This window comes from Dendrobates tinctorius, unplaced genomic scaffold, assembly GCF_039654945.1.
Source record: "Dendrobates tinctorius isolate UK_male_01 unplaced genomic scaffold, ASM3965494v1 ptg000293l, whole genome shotgun sequence".
In the NCBI taxonomy this organism is placed as follows: domain Eukaryota; kingdom Metazoa; phylum Chordata; class Amphibia; order Anura; family Dendrobatidae; genus Dendrobates; species Dendrobates tinctorius.
The window spans coordinates 27679009-27697465 of record NW_027361960.1 but is presented as its reverse complement, the minus strand read 5'-3'; the positions used below and the strand labels follow the sequence as shown (position 1 = coordinate 27697465).

General features: G+C 42.7%; 1 protein-coding gene across 4 annotated transcripts in view; it reads left to right on the top strand.

The window, feature by feature from the left end:
* Nucleotides 1-18457, top strand: part of RAB4A (RAB4A, member RAS oncogene family) — a 103915-nt gene that overhangs the window by 27565 nt on the left and 57893 nt on the right. For all 4 annotated transcript variants that reach the window (XM_073560224.1, XM_073560223.1, XM_073560221.1 and 1 more), the window contains exons 4-5: nt 1889-1951; nt 17145-17299. In XM_073560224.1, the coding sequence (XP_073416325.1) occupies nt 1889-1951; nt 17145-17299 (218 nt within the window). The remainder of the gene's footprint in view (nt 1-1888; nt 1952-17144; nt 17300-18457) is intronic.

Below are 18457 nucleotides of genomic sequence, written 5' to 3'. Positions count from 1 at the left end.
GTTTTATGCCTTTCTGCTTCACTATCAGTCCCCCGACAATCATTCTGTTGTCACAGTAATCACTTCCTTTTCCTTTGTTCTCTTCTGAGTGCATTTGCCATCAGCCCTTATGATGGGCTACAAGCCAGCTGTGAGCACTTCCCCTGTAACTCCACCTACACACCTCCAACTCCTCCCTCAGCACCACCCACAGTATAATATCCTGTCCAGGACACTGCTGCAGGAAAGTCACCAGACGTACCATAAAGCACCAGAAAAAAACGCTCTGACAATAACAATGATCCACTACCTATCCTCACTGACCATATTCTCCTCTATGGATGGATATAACAGAGGGTATACAGCGGAGTATACATTACAGAGGGTGTGGAGCAGAGTATGTGTGCACACAAACAACCTCTGCTGTACACATACAAAGGAGAGCTCTGGGGGGAGAGATGAGTATGCAGCAGCATGCCTCGAAGCAAAAAGTGAGCTCTGGAAAATAGAGCCCCACTCACCCACATAGCAGGAAAGTCACATGACTGTGATGTCGCGTCAGATTCCCCAGCCAGGAACTCTGAGAATCGTCTGACTTCCTGTAATGTTACATCAATTTCTCTCCAAGATCATGTGACCAGGGTATTGAAGGATTTGGAAAGCAAGGCATTTACAAAAGCGTTTATATCAGTTAGTGTTAATATGGAAGGGACACAAAGTATTGGTCACCCCCTTTAACTCCTAATATCCCAGCCACCTCCCCCCAGTGCATTGATCTATATTTAGCAGTTAGCTGTTTACAACCGTGTCCGCTCCTGAAGAGCTTCTGTTATAAATCTTGCAAAATTGCCAGCCCCAGCTTTCAGTGAAGTTCTCCTAATCACTGCTCTGGCTGTCTGGGGCTGTGTGCTTGTTCCCAGTTATCGCTACATCTAAACACAGTGATCACAGTGTACACTAAAGAACAAACCACCGATGGCTGAATGTGTTACACCAGAACTTGTGCTGAGCTTTATGGTTCTACTAATACTTCAGCTCTGCTACTCGCCAGAACTGTCACTCAATGAGGAAAGCCCGCCCACGAGGAACCTGGAAGTAATGACACTGCATGGCTCTGAGCTGCACCACAGACAACTTGAGAATATCCCTTTAACTACTGCTGCAATTTTTATCTTCTAACTCCCATCGCTACTCTGTGGAAAAGTTAATCTTTTAATATTGCCCCCCACATGCTGAGCTCTGCCTTTAATATTCTAGTTCTATTACACACATGCTTTGCAGTGAAAGTGTAAAATGTTTGCCACAAAGTGGCTAGATGTCTTGTGTTTGATCAAGATGTGTTGAAAGTTTACACTTTCCACATCCGATAATGCTGTTAAAATCTTTTTCTTTTCTTTTTGCCATTTTGATTATAATTAGAAACTTGTTTTGTATATTTTTTTTGTTAATGTATATGTTATAGTAAGTATTTTATCATGACAGATATTTATTGCATATCTACAAGATTCACCACAACTGTCTAATATATACAGATTCAATCTTTTGGGACCTGCAGTCAGTGTAGGCATCCTATACTGATCTTGTGCTCTGACTTCTGCTCAACCTACAGGTAAAGGCGAGGCGGCCATGTGGGCAGCAATTTTCTGCAATCACTGCTGTAGGAGCTCAGAATAAAGTAGAGCGTACTGTATTTGAAATGTCTTCATCAGTGACTGTAAAGGATGTGTGGCCATTTCTCCTGTCACCACAAGTCAGGGCTCCAGTTTTTTAATGGGGTAGACATCCATCTAATAGACATTTATGGTATATCCAGTGGATGAGCCATAAATGTCTGTAGTGAGACAACCTCTTGAAATGAAAAGCCACCACACGTTTGTACCCTAAATTTGTTGTTTTGTCTCTTGCTTAGATCTGTTACACGGAGTTATTACAGAGGAGCTGCTGGTGCTTTACTTGTCTATGACATCACAAGGTAATATGTAAAATCTATTTGTGTGAGTTTTTTTCCTCTTTCCATTTAAACAGGCAGGGCTTCTAAAATTACTAACTGGTGCACAACAACCAATACTATCACCAAATATAAAAGACATTATATAGAAAAGGCCAAGGGAGCTGCCTGGCCCTACTCTAGTCCTAAATGCACCCTACCTACCAGTGGAGGTTGGCACCCTATTCCTGCGGAAATGGCGCTCCCGCTCACAGTCGACTATCCCTTCTAGCCCTTGAAAACCCTGTATGGAGGGGATGGGAAACTGATGACAAGAAAAAGTATATCCAATGTTTAAGATATAACCCAAATCATTCAACCACAAGAAGAGGGTAGACACCGGTATAATATATATTTCAGACAGAGAGCTAATGGCCAAACTGTTCCTGCTCTGACCCTGCCTGTCAGCGGAGGTTGGCACCCTATTTGATCAAATGACGAGATTGGCACCCCCGCTCCTCGATGGCTATCCCAAAGAGTTACCCTAATAGGGTAGTTATAAGAAAAATCATACAACATATAAGGTGCTAGAGTGCTTAGATGTAACATCATTGGAACATCTAGGCCGTGGGTTCAGGCAAGGTATAGGACATATTATCAATAAAGCTCATCAATGGAGAGCATGTGGTTCCTAATGCTATACAGACTAAATATATTTATCAAATGTCCATACTAATACTGTTTGTGATAAGACAGAGAAAACCCCCAAGCTGATCCCCGTATAGCTCCCCCAAATCATATCTCCATAAGTGGAGCCAAATGCAAACATTAAATAAGGAGCTCCTCTCGCACTAATGCATCCACAAAAGCCCACAGAGCATGTATATAAAGCAATAAACTAGACGCGTTTCCCCTCTTGCGTGAGGTTCATCAGGAGTACAAATACATGTTAGAAAAGACTCGGTAGCTTGTCATGGTGAAATCTAAATAGCGATAGAGTCCTCAGCACATAGGGTGAATCCCCTCTGGATGTGGTGCTTGAAGTCAAGTGCCCAGTTAAACCAAAATATAAACTCTGAGATAGATAATGATTTGAATCACCTGGATAGCTCCGCGTGCGTGCCACAATACCGGAAGCACGCTACACATAGCCGCAATGTAGTTCCGCATTTGCGTTCCAGCGAGTGAGCAGATGCAGAAGTATATGATGATCACTTCCCGTTCATATGTGTTTCAACTGCGTTCCACCACGTGCGCAGGCGCAGAGGTTGTGTGCTCCATGTGCGTTCCGCCGGGGACGCAAGAGCAGAGGCGAATGTCATTCATCCTCCGTCAATGTAAGATGCAAGGAGGGGCAGGGCAAAACAAATCCTCATATCCAGTGTTACATGCTGGTGCAAACTCATGTCAAAAGAGATGTCTCATTATAAGGGGAGAAATTAGCAAAGACATACAAGGAGATGTAATGTTTTACAATTATACAGAGGATATTTAAACTCTCTCTCCTAGTTAGAGGGGAACCAAATGATAAGGTCCCTCCAATCAAACCATATCTTTGTCAATGTGATAGTACGGTGGACAACATATGAGCCATGAAAATCCATATAGAGCTTATTAAATGTCTACCAGGTACATTTATTGCCTACCCCTTAAAGCTGCATATAAAATTTGTCACACTGAAATTGATTACCAGTGGCTATAAAATCACAAAAGGAGCAGCTGCTGCATCTGAAAGTGCCTGACTGTATACTGTCAAGCCAAGTACCGTTCTTTTTAGGGGGGGATGAAGGTACTGTGAACAAACTGATCTCCTATGGCTCTCCCCCTTCTAAAAGTGATAGCAGGTGTTTTTGGTAAAATCTCTCTTATGTCTGTATCTGCCAATAGGATGCCCCAATGCATATTAATGATATCCCTCATCTCTTGCGGGAGTAGGCATCAAAATAACCTATCAACCTCAGGAGGGGGCCCCAATTTATGATTGGCTTTAGGTTGAAAAAGATTGGTCCTTGGTAATGGTTCATCTTGTTTAAATGCTTCATGTAGGATACGTGCCTCTGTATAGAATGATGGACCTGAGGAACAATTTCTCTTGTCTCTCAAGTATTGTCCCTTAGGGATCCCCCTCCTGAGTCTGAAAGGGTGATGACTACTCCATCTAAGTAAGTTGTTGGTAGAGGTTGGTTAGGTTCTTTTGACCTTATATATTTTTGGAGGTATTGATTGTCACCAAATATAACCTTGGGATAGTTAATAAGACCCATGGGTCTACATATTTTGGCTACCCATTTATATTCATTTGTCGAAATGTACATCCTTTGAAGGGGATGAGGTCTTTGCACTATCTGTCCATATTGTTATGTGGTGTTTCGACATAGCTGACATCCCCTGTTGTATGATCTTTTTGACTAATTGGTCTGTTCATGTACTATAACTGACATTGTGGTGTGAGTATATCACGTCACCTTCAGATTTGGACAGAGAGTGTGGGGATATGTCTTCTATCTCTTTAACTATACAGAATTACATCAACTTATTTTGATGAATTTATGAACCATTTATGTCTGTCACACCACTCTGGACTTTCTGGCTTTCTAACGATCATGTACCTTCGCCTAAATGTTTGTGTGAAATTACTGTACCTGCTCATTACTTGATGGTAAAATAAGTAAGGAAACTTTACATACCAGTGAGTTATGTTTTTTCTATACCCTGACATCTTTTAGGTGTTGATGGACTACATTTTAGTCTCTCATATATTTGTGACAGCTACAGGGAATGTGCGTTTTATGTCAGATTTACAATAGACTGCATGGATGTCCTTCATACATTCTATAGACAGTCTTATAGCCTGTTGTATAGCTCTTTATTATATGTGTGTGGAACACACTGCCTCTGTGGTCCTCTTTTTTTATATCCTTTTGGGTATGGAATACAGGATTATGGTGCGATAAGATGCCATGCCCTAAACAACGCCTCCACATATATTATTGGTAGAAATAATTATTTATATTCTATTGGAGGTATGGCGATTTGTTAACTCTTAAGCAGAAAGATTTTATATCTCTGAAGGACCTTGTGGGCATAAGTTATTACATCATGTTGATGCACTTGATATGCGTGTCTCCTTTGGGGGTCTTTAAACTCTGTGCGCTGACGCAGGTCCTTGTATCCTGGGTATTACAATTACGTTTGCACACGCGCACTTGTGCAAAGGTTCGCTATAACACAAGGACATAGCATATCTGCGTGAAGGACTTTTCGGTCATGTGACGCTATATCGCGCAGGCGCACCTAATCAATGTGTTCACTTAGGGAAGACTTTCCATTTATATGTATAGATGAAAACCTTGGTGTCTTGGGTTTCTATGACAACGTTGGCACATGCGTACTTGCGCCTGTACTTATTATTGACCTACTTCCGGGCATCTGGTATTACCGCCGCTAAGACTCGTTATAACACAAGGACATGGTATCTCTGCGTGAAGGACCTTGCGAAAATGTGACGCTATATCGCGCAGGTGCACTCAAACAGAGTGTCTATTTAGTGAAGACTTTCCATCTATGTGTATAGATGAAAACCTTTGTGTCTTGGGTTTCCATTACAATGTTGGCGCATGCGCACTTGCGCCAGTACTCGTCACTGAACTATTTCCGTCCATCCAATGTTACTGCCGCCATTGCACAAGTACTCCATGCGGTAAGCTTAACAGCTGTTGAGAGTTGCTAATTATTCGATTGTACATATAGTAATAAGATTCACAGAACCCACTACATTCCTCTCTGGCCCTGATGAAGTCACAATAGTGACGATACGCGTCGGGTTTACAGGAGCCGTTTTTTTGCCTTGCACCTTAATGATTGCAGTTTGTTTGTCCTTCTGTGAGCATGCCTATTGACAGGGTAATGTATTTTACAAACTATGATTTTATGGGCCTATTAGGAGGGTTTCACCTTACTTGAGCGTGTATATCTTATATTTTAGATGTTATTGTTGCACCTTCACTCATGTATAGTGGTGTTAGGTGCCTATATTTAGATATAAGGACTTAAATAATTTCACATCTATATTTAACTGCTCTCTATATATATTTTTTGCCTCATCTTGACGCTTTTTGTATTTGGTGCCTATCTCTGTAATCTTCCCAACTTTTTTTGGGCACGTGATGATTTTCTGTCTCATATTATTAAGTTGGGTACATGCATATAGAGACATGGGTTCTCCCATTACAACTGGGATTAGAAACTCTATATACAGTGGGGAAAAAAAGTATTTAGTCAGTCAGCAATAGTGCAAGTTCCACCACTTAAAAAGATGAGAGGCGTCTGTAATTTACATCATAGGTAGACCTCAACTATGGGAGACAAACTGAGAAAAAAAAATCCAGAAAATCACATTGTCTGGTTTTTTTTTTTCATTTTATTTGCATATTATGGTGGAAAATAAGTATTTGGTCAGAAACAAAATTTCATCTCAATACTTTGTGATATATCCTTTGTTGGCAATGACAGAGGTCAAACGTTTTCTGTAAGTCTTGACAAGGTTGCCACACACTGTTGTTGGTATGTTGGCCCATTCCTCCATGCAGATCTCCTCTAGAGCAGTGATGTTTTTGGCTTTTCGCTTGGCAACACGGACTTTCAACTCCCTCCAAAGGTTTTCTATAGGGTTGAGATCTGGAGACTGGCTAGGCCATTCCAGGACCTTGAAATGCTTCATACGAAGCCACTCCTTCGTTGCCCTGGCGGTGTGCTTTGCATCATTGTCATGTTGAAAGACCCAGCCACGTTTCATCTTCAATGCCCGTGCTGATGGAAGGAGGTTTGCACTCAAAATCTCACGATACATAGCCCCATTCATTCTTTCATGTACCCGGATCAGTCGTCCTGGCCCCTTTGCAGAGAAACAGCCCCAAATCATGATGTTTCCACCACCATGCTTTACAGTAGGTATGGTGTTTGATGGATGCAACTCAGTATTCTTTTTCCTCCAAACACGACAAGTTGTGTTTCTACCAAACACTTCCAGTTTGGTTTCATCAGACCATAGGACATTCTCCCAAAACTCCTCTGGATCATCCAAATGCTCTCTAGCAAACTTCAGACGGGCCCGGACATGTACAGGCTTAAGCAGTGGGACACGTCTGGCACTGCAGGATCTGAGTCCATGGTGGCGTAGTGTGTTACTTATGGTAGGCCTTGTTACATTGGTCCCAGCTCTCTGCAGTTCATTCACTAGGTCCCCCCGCGTGGTTCTGGGATTTTTGCTCACCGTTCTTGTGATCATTCTGACCCCACGGGGTGGGATTTTGCGTGGAGCACCAGATCGAGGGAGATTATCAGTGGTCTTGTATGTCTTCCATTTTCTAATTATTGCTCCCACAGTTGATTTCTTCACTCCAAGCTGGTTGGCTATTGCAGATTCAGTCTTCCCAGCCTGGTGCAGGGCTACAATTTTGTTTCTGGTGTCCTTTGACAGCTCTTTGGTCTTCACCATAGTGGTGTTTGGAGTCAGACTGTTTGAGGGTGTGCACAGGTGTCTTTTTATACTGATAACAAGTTTAAACAGGTGCCATTACTACAGGTAATGAGTGGAGGAAAGAGGAGACTCTTAAAGAAGAAGTTACAGGTCTGTGAGAGCCAGAAATCTTGATTGCTTGTTTCTGACCAAATACTTATTTTCCACCATAATATGCAAATAAAATGAAAAAAAAACAGACAATGTGATTTTCTGGATTTTTTTTTCTCAGTTTGTCTCCCATAGTTGAGGTCTACCTATGATGTAAATTACAGACGCCTCTCATCTTTTTAAGTGGTGGAACTTGCACTATTGCTGACTGACTAAATACTTTTTTTCCCCACTGTATTATCTTTAGGTGCCACTGGGCTAACCGTTGCTCCCTGTATGTACTTGTTACACTTTACTATTTGTGTCTTTTAAATGTTTTTAAAAACTTTTTGTGGTTTTGTGTGTTCTAATAAAATTTGGTATTGTATATGGTGATCCATGTGTTTTGTATGTTTCTTGTTCTTTGGTTGCTATTTGTTGGTAGAGGTGGGCTTCCTATAGATGCTGGTTTGTAAACAGCCCTCATGATCCTTCCTAATGGTGATGTCTAGGAAGATAATGGAATTGGCATCAATTTTTGACGTGAATTTAAGGCCTATATCGTTATTATTCAGAATCTTGACAAAGATACTCAAGGAGAGGACATCACCTGTCCACAAAATCAAAATGTCATCAATATAGCGTCCCCAGAATAATATCAGTGGACACCACCAGAACGACCTGTCCTCACCAAAAACCACAGTGTCCTCCCACCAGCCCAGGAGCAGATTGGCATGGGGGGGGCACAGGGGCTGCCCATAGCTGTGCTCCTGAGCTGGTTGTAGAACTTACCATCAAATAAAAAGTAATTATGGGTTAGTTAAAGTGAAAAAGTTGATTTATGAACTGATTGTATTCAGCAAAGTGAGTACCCTTAGATCTTGGAAAAAATTTCACAGCTTGCCGACCCATATCGTGGGAAATGTTGCTATATGATGCCTCAATGTCGATTGACACCAAAAAGGTATCCTTATCAGTAGTGGTGTTCGCAATCTTCAGTAGCGAATCAGACGTGTCACGTATGTATGATGGCAAGGCCATGGCAAACTATCTCAGAACTTTGTCTTTATAAATACCACAATTCTGTGAAATGGAGTTGTTCCCTGAGACTATTTGTCTTCCCTTCAGGGGTGACTGACCTTTGTGTACCTTCGGAAGGTTGTAAAACACCAGTATAGATGGTGTCTTCTGTAACATGAAGTCTTTCATTTTTTGATATTAAACCATAGTCATAGGTACCCATAAGTAAAAAAAAAAAATCTCTTCCACTTGAGTTTTCGAACAAATAAGTTGATCAACTTTTTCGTTAGAAAACTCCAGTGGAAGAGTTGGAACCGGCTGGAACTGGATCAGAGTATTTTAATTATAAAAAATACTTTTCTATTGTGCTCATTGCGATTGCAGCTGCTGACTGTAGATTTGTCGCCGTGGACATTGGATCTTTTGGACGAGGTAATGACTAGCAGACATTCAAAAACTCGGACATCAGCCAACTCTTCTATGGGAATAATTTCAATTTCCCACTGCCACGACCTCTTCCCAACACTCAAGGACCTCCAATGCCGTTTATTGTGGTTGGGAATGAGGCCTTTCAGATGTGTGCCAACCTCCTTAAACCATACTCCAGTCGGGACTTGAACCATACAAAAAGAATTTTTAACTACCGACTGACAAGGGCACAAAGAACTGTGGAGTGTGCCTTTGGTTTGCTGGTATATAAATGGCGGATTTCGGGAGCAGCCATTAATCTAAAAATTGAGACCATCGATGGAGTCAAAGAGTGTGTGGTTCTGCACAACTACATCATGGCTAAAGAGCGACCCACTGTAGAACTTGATGAACCTGTTTCTACCCCATTGCCAGTTTACCAACATCACCCTCTGAGGACAACAGTGGAAGGTGCCTAAATGAGGGATATATTTGCTGCCTACTTTGTTTCGGATATTGGATGTGTGGCATGGCAAGATGAAATGGTTTAAGCCAGTAAAATGTTCCTGTAATGTTATGTACCTGGAATGTTAAAATGTACCTGTTATGTTTGCTGACTGAAATAATAAAACACCTCTAGTTAAACACCTGTTCCAAGTGCCCTCAACATTACAATACTTAGTTTTATAAGGCGCTCACCTGTTCACTTCAGTCTTTATAAATCTACTCCCTGTCTCATGCAGGGTTATGTCACCCATTCTTTACACTGCACCTCTTCTCTCTGATGTCAGTGCTATGGTAGGTGACGTCGGATTAGCTCCATCGTCTTTCAGTCTGCATTAATCTATAGTCCACCTCATATCTTTGCTCACCTGTCTGTGTGTCAGAACTAGTGCACTCAGGATGCAGCAAACCCATGTAGCAAAGATGGCTGCAACACAAGTGAAAAATACTGATGACACGACCTCTCATAGTCTGCCAATTCATGGAGGTGTGATTGCTCAGTGTCAGTTCTGAGCAGTGGTCTCATCAGTGTTTTTCCGCCATCTTTACTTCATGGGTTTTCTGCATCCTGAGTGCACTAGTGCTGACACCTGGGCAGGTGAGCATTGCTGACCCCTGACCCTTTGTGCTGTATTAATTCTGATTTTTAGGAGGATTTTCAGTCCTCTTTGTGTTTTTGCCACCTCATAGCTCCATGACAGACACAATCTGCTCCTCCTTTTTTTTTTTTTGCTTTACACTGCAGCTTTGCTTCTTAAGTGAATACTTCTATAGCGGCGACGGCGCACAGTGTGTTGACGGCAACGATGCAGAAAGAGACAAAGGACAAGCAGTGATTGGGGAAAAAAAACACAATTTTATTTAACAGCAAAAATTAACTTTTGTGAAAGTACGAGGGCGAAATGTTATGGACCTGGGGTGTGTGGAGCTGGGATGATTGGCTATGTGTGGATGATGAAGGGGTTCCTGGGGAAAGGCCTACTAAATGTGTGGGGTCTGGGAGGTTAGGGATGAGAGTAGACACATTAGGAGGGGAAGCATGGGAAGTGAGAGACACACTGGAAGGGAGCGAGAAATTGGACAACAGACACATTGGGAGGTGAGGGTGGAGGTGGTAGGACAGTTTTGGGGCCACGCTTCTACATTTTTGATTTCTGTCCAGAGCTCTGTCCAGAGCTGCTACTAGGAAGAAGCAGCAAAAAAATAGTGGGTATTGGAGGAAGAATAAAAGCTGAGTTTAAAACCTTTTTCTGGTTTCTGCCTCTCCTTTAGCGCTCCTATAGACCGCTTTTTTTTTTTTTTGCTGCTTCTTACTAAATTTCCTCTTTTGAGGATTAGCGGCAGGAGCAGCTTGGAGGGCAGTTGTTTGCGGGAGGACCTGCGGTTGCTGGGCGTTGCTGACAAGCTCCAGGATCCTTGATGTGCACTTAAGGCTGGGGTCGGTCTTAGGATTACGTCCGGAAGCCGGTGAGAGACGGACCGAACAGGAGAGCGGAGGTTGCTGACAGCTACGTGCATTGCCCTCCTGGGGTGAGAGGACATGCTCCTCACCCACCATTCACGTTCACACCGTGGTTGTGCAAGGGTGGCACAACCCTCTAAGGTGAGCACCCTGTCGATTTAGTTAGGGAATTCAATTTTAACACAGGTACACTCATTGCGCCTCTCTTTTATTTTTTATGTACAATTCAGTGCTGCTACTAGGCAGCTTGCTTCTCCTGTGTCTCTTTGGAAGGGTGGGAGTGGTGGGTTGAGGATGTTGTGCAGTACCAGGACTCTGCATCGTGGAGGTAGAGGGGCGTGCAGTACTAGAACTTTGCATCGTGGAGGTAGACGGGCGTGCAGGAGCAGGACTCGGTCACGTGGATGTGGACCGGCATGCAGTAGCAGGAACAGGCATGGTGGTGGCGGTGGACTGGCTTTCAGCAGCAAGACCCGGCATGGTGGTGGCGGTATAGTGGTGTGCAGCAGGACTGGGCATGGTGGTGGTGGTACAGTGGTATGCAGCCGAACTCTGTAAAGATGTGAAGTGGGTTAGTGGTGGCACAGGTGGAAATGCCATGTGTGGCTGCTGTAAGTACCGAGTCTGTTTCGTAGCTTGAACGTAAGCGGCATTGCAGGCCTGCATCACATTCAGCTGGAGATCAAGCGTAAGGTGTTCTGACATGCCCCGCTCTATAGCATTAAAAAAAAAACGTTGTGCCGGTCTCTGAAGGTCGGCTTCCAGGTGGTCAAGGCATCGGTTGACATCCTGGAAAAGGGTGTTTAGATGGGCAAAACCACTTTCCGGTCTATCTTCGAGCTCCTTCAGGCCATTCTGGAAGACCAAGCTCAAGTGAACAAACACGGGCATGAGTGACCTCTCCAAGGCCTTCTGCCGCTGGCGGGAAGACCCAAAAAAACAGTGGCAGAGGACTGGGACAGGGGAGCACTTGTAGAACCAGCTGCCTGTTCTCCAGCCTCTGAAGCCTGCCCACTTACTGCATCACTGGTGGATGACTGGGACTGTTCGGTGGCTGTACGATGAAGGGGCGCTCCAACAGTGGACGATCCCGGTTCAATGGTGCTGCTCCAGGTTCTGTGTGGAAAAGAAATGAAAAACATTACTACAAAAAAATAACAATTGTAAAAGCGCCAACATATCCTGTGGAATAGAAAAATTCAGATTATGGAATACAACACAAAAATACTTACATTCGCTGAGCAAGGACAGGCCTCAGGAAAGACAGCATGCTATGGTACTTGTATTTCCTAAACTTTTGAGCAGCACCACTTCGAACTTGGATCTCCTGTCTCAGGTCCTTATTGAAGCGATCCTTCATCGAACGCCAACGGGTTCTCACTTTTTTCACTTTGAAGGCAGAAAAAAAAATTGTTAAACAATGCACTTTAGGCTGTGATCACGCAACCATGTGTGATGCAAGAAACTCGCAGGAGTTTCTCGCATCCCGGCCTTACAGATTCACTGCCGCGTTAGACCACATTGCAATACTTACGAAAATCCTTTCGGACTTGTGGCATAGCGTTGTCCCAGACATCCATCAGCGATTGGGCGACTTCATTCCACAGCTGCCGAATCACCACAGCGTCCGAGTGCTGCTGATCCCAGGTATCCTACAATGGTACTCGCTCCTCCACCAATGTGATGAGGAGGTCATTGTCAATGGCTTCTTCCTCCAGTTGTGGAACCTAGAAATGAAAGAAAGACATTAATGTTGTAAAGATAAAACACTTAAACTAAAAACATTCAAGAATAACCAAAACCAGTCAAGAATACTTGCATGCCGTCTTGCCGCCAGAACTTGGGCCTGAGTCTGCTGCTCCTGCTCATCTGCACTGGAATGGTTCTGTAAAGAAAATACATGATTTTACCACATGTCATATTGACAGTCAATACTTACCAATCAGTAGCAAATGTACTCACTTCAGTCTCCGGTCCACTCTGTGAGGTCTGCTCTGCACTGGAGGACATGATGAGGAATGCTGCAAAAGAGACAAGTGATTACAGACTGCAGGGAGAAAAACAGACATTAGCTTGTTTACTCACATATTGATAATTCAGAGTCTTCAAAGAAGATGCAATGGCTTCTAATCACTTCCAAAGTCTGGAGAGTACTGGACTTCCAGTGCCCACACCTTTTTATATAGATTTGTGTGGGGGGTGGGATAAACCAGTTCCTGGACATGTTTACTCAGAAATACGCATGCGTCCGCATGTCCTTGCTTACCTATGTGTTCCCATAGACTGTAATGTGTTGTTTTGACGCACTCCATTCGCAAGTGTCCATATGCGTATGGCCGCGCATATTTGACGCCTCAAAAAATGCAACATGTTGCGTTAGCCGCACATCGCGAAACGACGCATGCGTATGTATCCGCAAGTGAACGCATATCCTAGCGTACACCATGTTAGATATGTACGCAGGACGCATGCGGATGTTTGCGGATGAAACGCTGCGTACACAGACGCAAATGTGAAACCAGCCTAATACTGGATATGAGGATCTGTTTTGTCCTGCCCCTTTTTGCATCTCACATTGACGGAGGATGAATGAGTTTGCACCAGTATGTAACACTGGATATGAGGATTTGTTTTGCTCCTCCCCTCCTTGCATCTTAAATTGATGAAGAATGAATGACGTTCGCCTCTGCTCTTGCGTCCCCGGTGGAACGCACATGGAGCGCACAATCTCTGTGCATTGCGCACACGGTGGAACGCAGTTGAAACGCATATGAACGGGAAGTGATCATAATATACTTCTGCATCTGCTCACTCGCTGGAACGCAAATGCGGAACTACATTGCGGCTATGTATAGCGTGCTTCCGGTATTGTGGCACGCACGCGGAGCTGTCCAGGTGATCAAATCATTATCTATCTCAGAGTTTATATTTTGGTTTAACTGGGCACTTGACTTCAAGCACCACATCCAGAGGGGATTCACCCTATGTGCTGAGGACTCTATCGCTATTTAGATTTCACTATGACAAGCTAAGTAGTCTTTTCTAACATGTATATGTACGCCTGATGAACCTCACACAAGAGAGGAATCGCGTCTAATTTATTTATATACATGTTCTGTGGGCTTTTGGACGCATTAGTGCGAGAGGAGCTCCTTATTTAATGTTTGCATTTGGCTACAATTATGGAGATATGATTTGGGGGGCTATACGGGGATCAGCTTGGGGGTTTTCGTCATCATATCATAAACAGTATTCGTATGGACATTTGATAAATATATTTCATCTGTATAGCATTATGAACCACTTGCTCTGCATTGATGGGCTTTATTGATATGTCCTATACCTTGTCCGAACCCACGGCCTAGATGTTCCAATGATGTTACATCTAAGCACTCTAGCACCTTATATGTTGTATCATTTTTCTTATAACTACCCTATTAGGGTAACTCTTTGGGATAGCCATCGAGGAGCGGGGGCGCCAATCTCGTCATTTGATCACATAGGGTGCCAACTTCCGCTGACAGGCAGGGTCAGAGCAGGTACAGTTTCTCCATTAGCTCCCTGTCTGCAATATATATTATACCGGTCTCTCCCCTCTTCTTGTGGTTTGACGATTTTGGTTATATCTTTATTATTGGATATACTTTTTCCTGTCATCAGTTTTCCTTTCCCTCCATACAGGGTTTTCAAGGGCTAGAAGGGATAGTTGACGGTGAGCGGGAGCGTCATTTGCGCAGGAATAGGGTGCCAACCTCCACTGGTAGGTAGGGTGCATTTAGCACTAGAGTAGGGCCAGGCACCTCCCTTGGCCTTTTCTATATAATATCTTTTATATTTCGTGATGGTATTGGTTGTTGTGCACCATTTAGTAATTTTAGATTTATTAATAAGTTATTTTTTAATATAATTCATTGGGGTCCTGGTCTGTGAATTAGTTATATATCGTACTCCAAAGGTGATGTTTTGTCGTACTGTGAATGCAGAGCTTCTAACCAGCTTCAAGCCTATCTGCTGGTGTGTTTTTAGTGAAAGCATCGGTGATAGTCATGCGCTGGACAGCCATGCTTTGGGTAAATGTTCCTTCAAGTTGCAATTACATTCACCGACTTAATTTTTATACAGAAAGCTGAATTTTATGGTGGTATGGTCAATGACGAGTAATGATAAACAATTGGTTTTAAAGGGAATCTGTCAATAGTATAAACCTTAAGCTGTCTTTAGGGGAATGCAGGTTATATGAAGCTGAAGAAAATAAAATATTGATATATGGAAGCCGATGTCTGATTCCAGAGTAATCCACATCTTTCTTAATATGTGAAATGCCTGTTAAGATTTATGGGCTGGACATGAATGTCCCTGACAATCTTCCTCCAGAGTTTGTTTTTAATGAAAAGGGCTGTTTCCAGTGTAAGACATGTGGATCATGAGAGGTGACTGTCAGTCATTACCTGTCTCTCTCCGGTAGTGTTTCCTTTCATTTAACCCCTTCATGACAATGTCATATGTCTTCTCCCTGACTTTGATGCGTGCTTACACGCTGAGCCTGCATCTTTCCCAGTACTTGATGACTGATTTAGTGTCATCATATGCCATTAACAGATCATGGCATGTGCCTGTTAACCAGTTAAATCCCACTCTCAATCTCTGACAGCGGAAGAGGTCATATCTCCCGATGTGACTTGTACATGTGAGATTGCCGTGGGACACTCAGGATTACATGGACTATGGTGGACAGGTGAGTATATGTTAGTGTATTATTTTACATTATCTCTAGGAGACAAGGGCATCGGGGATTTGGTATTAGGTGAGTATAAATTTTTTTTTTTTTTTTTTTTTTTACGGTGAGCACAGGCGCCGGCAGATGAAATTACATCTCCCATCAGCTGCACCTGCTGTCACTGTTACCAGTGACATCAGAACGCAGCCCGATGGGAGCAGTAGTCTCATCGACCCATGCCTGTGGGTCACAGTCACAGCTGCGGGGTCACTCTGACATCTGACAACATGATCCCGCAGTACTCTGACCGACAGTCTGCGGTAGCGTTACTGCGGGTCGCAGTCACAGCTGTGGGATCACGAAGACATTTGACAGCATGATCTGGCAGCGCTCTGGCTGAAAGTACCGGTGGTAGTGTTACCGCAGGTGACAGTCACAGCTGCGGGGTCACGCTGACATCTGACAGCATGATCTGGCAGCGCTCTGACCGACGGTTTGTAGTCACAGTCACGGCTGCGGGGTCACACCTAACAGCATGACCCTGTAGCGCTGTGACTGAAAGTACCGGCGGTAATGTTACCGCAGGTGACAGTCATAGCTGTAGGAACACGCTGACATCTGACAGCATGTCCCCGCAGCCCTCTGACTTGCCGATAAGAACTACCACGCTGGTGTTCCCTACGTCACACAGATAACAGCGGAAACACCATAGGAAGCTGGTAAAAAGAAAAACTCAACAAATCCGCGAACTTTTTTTATACCTGCGTTTTTGCTGCGGATTTGAATGACTAAATTGAAGTCAATGGGTGAAAAATGCTGCAGAAACGCAATAAAAAAATTGACATGCTGCAGAAAAAAAAAATGCACAGTCGTACTTACCTGGGGAGTCATGTTTCCAGGTTAACTTTACCATATAGTGAACGTAATAAGTTAAAAACCCGAAAAACAACTGTACTTTTTTTTGCAATTTTGTCACACTCTGGATTTCTTTTCCCGCTTTCCACCACAGTCTATTAAAAAAAATCATTGGTGTCATTCAAAAGTACAACTCGCCGCGCAAAAAACAAGCCCTCACATGGCCATATTGACAGAAAAATAAAAAAGTTATGGCTCTTGGACAATGGGAAGGATAAAAAAACAAAAACTGAAAATGGCCCAGGGGTGAAGTGGTTAAAATAATCTCTGTAGGCAGATTCTCATGCAGATCTGTGTTTGCCCAGTGATTTTAACAGCTTATTCAAAATGTTGAATAAGCGATTGAATCACAGCTATCAGGATATCCTTTTTTTTCCAACTGTATTTAATTGTTTCAGAAGGTTTCATCAACAATAAGGAAGGATACCAGAAATCGTAATAAAGGATAAAAAGCAAAGTTTTCTTTTCTTTCTTTATTAAGCTTGTAATCCGTGTAAATTCCGCTGTCTGTATCGTGCATGTTAATAGTTCACGTTACAGAAGTATAGTTACCATTTCATTTCAACTTTTTAAAAAACGTATTTTATTTTTCTTCCAAATACAGTCGAGAAACCTACAATGCTCTCACCAACTGGCTTACAGATGCTCGAATGCTGGCTAGTCAGAACATTGTAATAATCCTTTGTGGGAACAAAAAAGACTTGGATGCTGACCGTGAAGTTACATTTTTGGAAGCTTCTCGATTTGCGCAAGAAAATGGTAAGTAACAATGTATTCAATTAATATATGTGAAAATGTAGAGGAAAATATTCCCAATGATTCTGGGCAGCATCACAGTACATTCGGTTTACAGTCACAGTTACATAGGTTGAAAAAAGACTTGGGTCCATCAAGTTCAACCTTTCTCCACCAATTGATCATTTTGTCACTAAATTAACTGTAACCCACAATATTATTTGTACTGAGGAAATCATCCAACCCTTTTTTTTTAAATCTGTCTGTCCGGTCCTTAGTATGGCCTTTGGTAGGAATAAATCATATGTAAGTTCTCTGTACTGACCATGTAAATGAGATCTCCTCTGAGGCGTTCTTTTTTTTTTTTTTTTTTTTTCTCTAAGCTAAACAAGCCCAACTTTTCCAACCTCTCATCACATGAGAGGCCTTCCATCAATTGTAATTATCTAGTTGACCCCCTTTGAACTGACTGTTAAATTCTGAATATCCTTTTTAAAATGTGGAGCCCAAAACTGGATCCCATATTCTAGATGTGACCTCACCAGTGACTAAAGGGGTAACAATACATTGGGATTGTGGGATTTTATCTCTTTTTATACATCCTAAAATCTTGCTTGCTTTTGCGGCTGCTGCTTGATATTGAGTACTGCTGCTCAGCTTACTTGTAACCAGAATACCCAAGTCCTTCTGTTCTGTAGTCCCAAGTATACTCCCATTTAATGTATATGCAGAAATAGGATTACTCTGTCCTAGGTGCATTACTTCACATTTATCTACATTATATCTCATTTGCCAAGTGTTTGCCCATTCAGTCTTCTTATCCAGATTGTTTTCTAACATTTTAATGTCAAGGTCTGATTTTAATATCCTACATAGTTTGGCATCAGCAAGGACTGACACTTTACTCTCAATCCCATCCACAAGTAGAGATCAGCGAGTATTTCAGTATTCAGTTCGGATTCGGATCGCTGTATTTGCAATATTCACCAAACATAGCCCAAAGCCATTGGAGTCAATGGGAGTACAGATGAGCGAATATGTTCGAATGCGATCGTCAAACATAAAATCAGCACGAATATTTTACGAATATGGCATATTCAGATGCGGCGATCGTTTTCCGAAAATATTCACTTATCTCTATCCACAAGGTCATTAATACAGAAGTTAAAAACAATTGGTCCT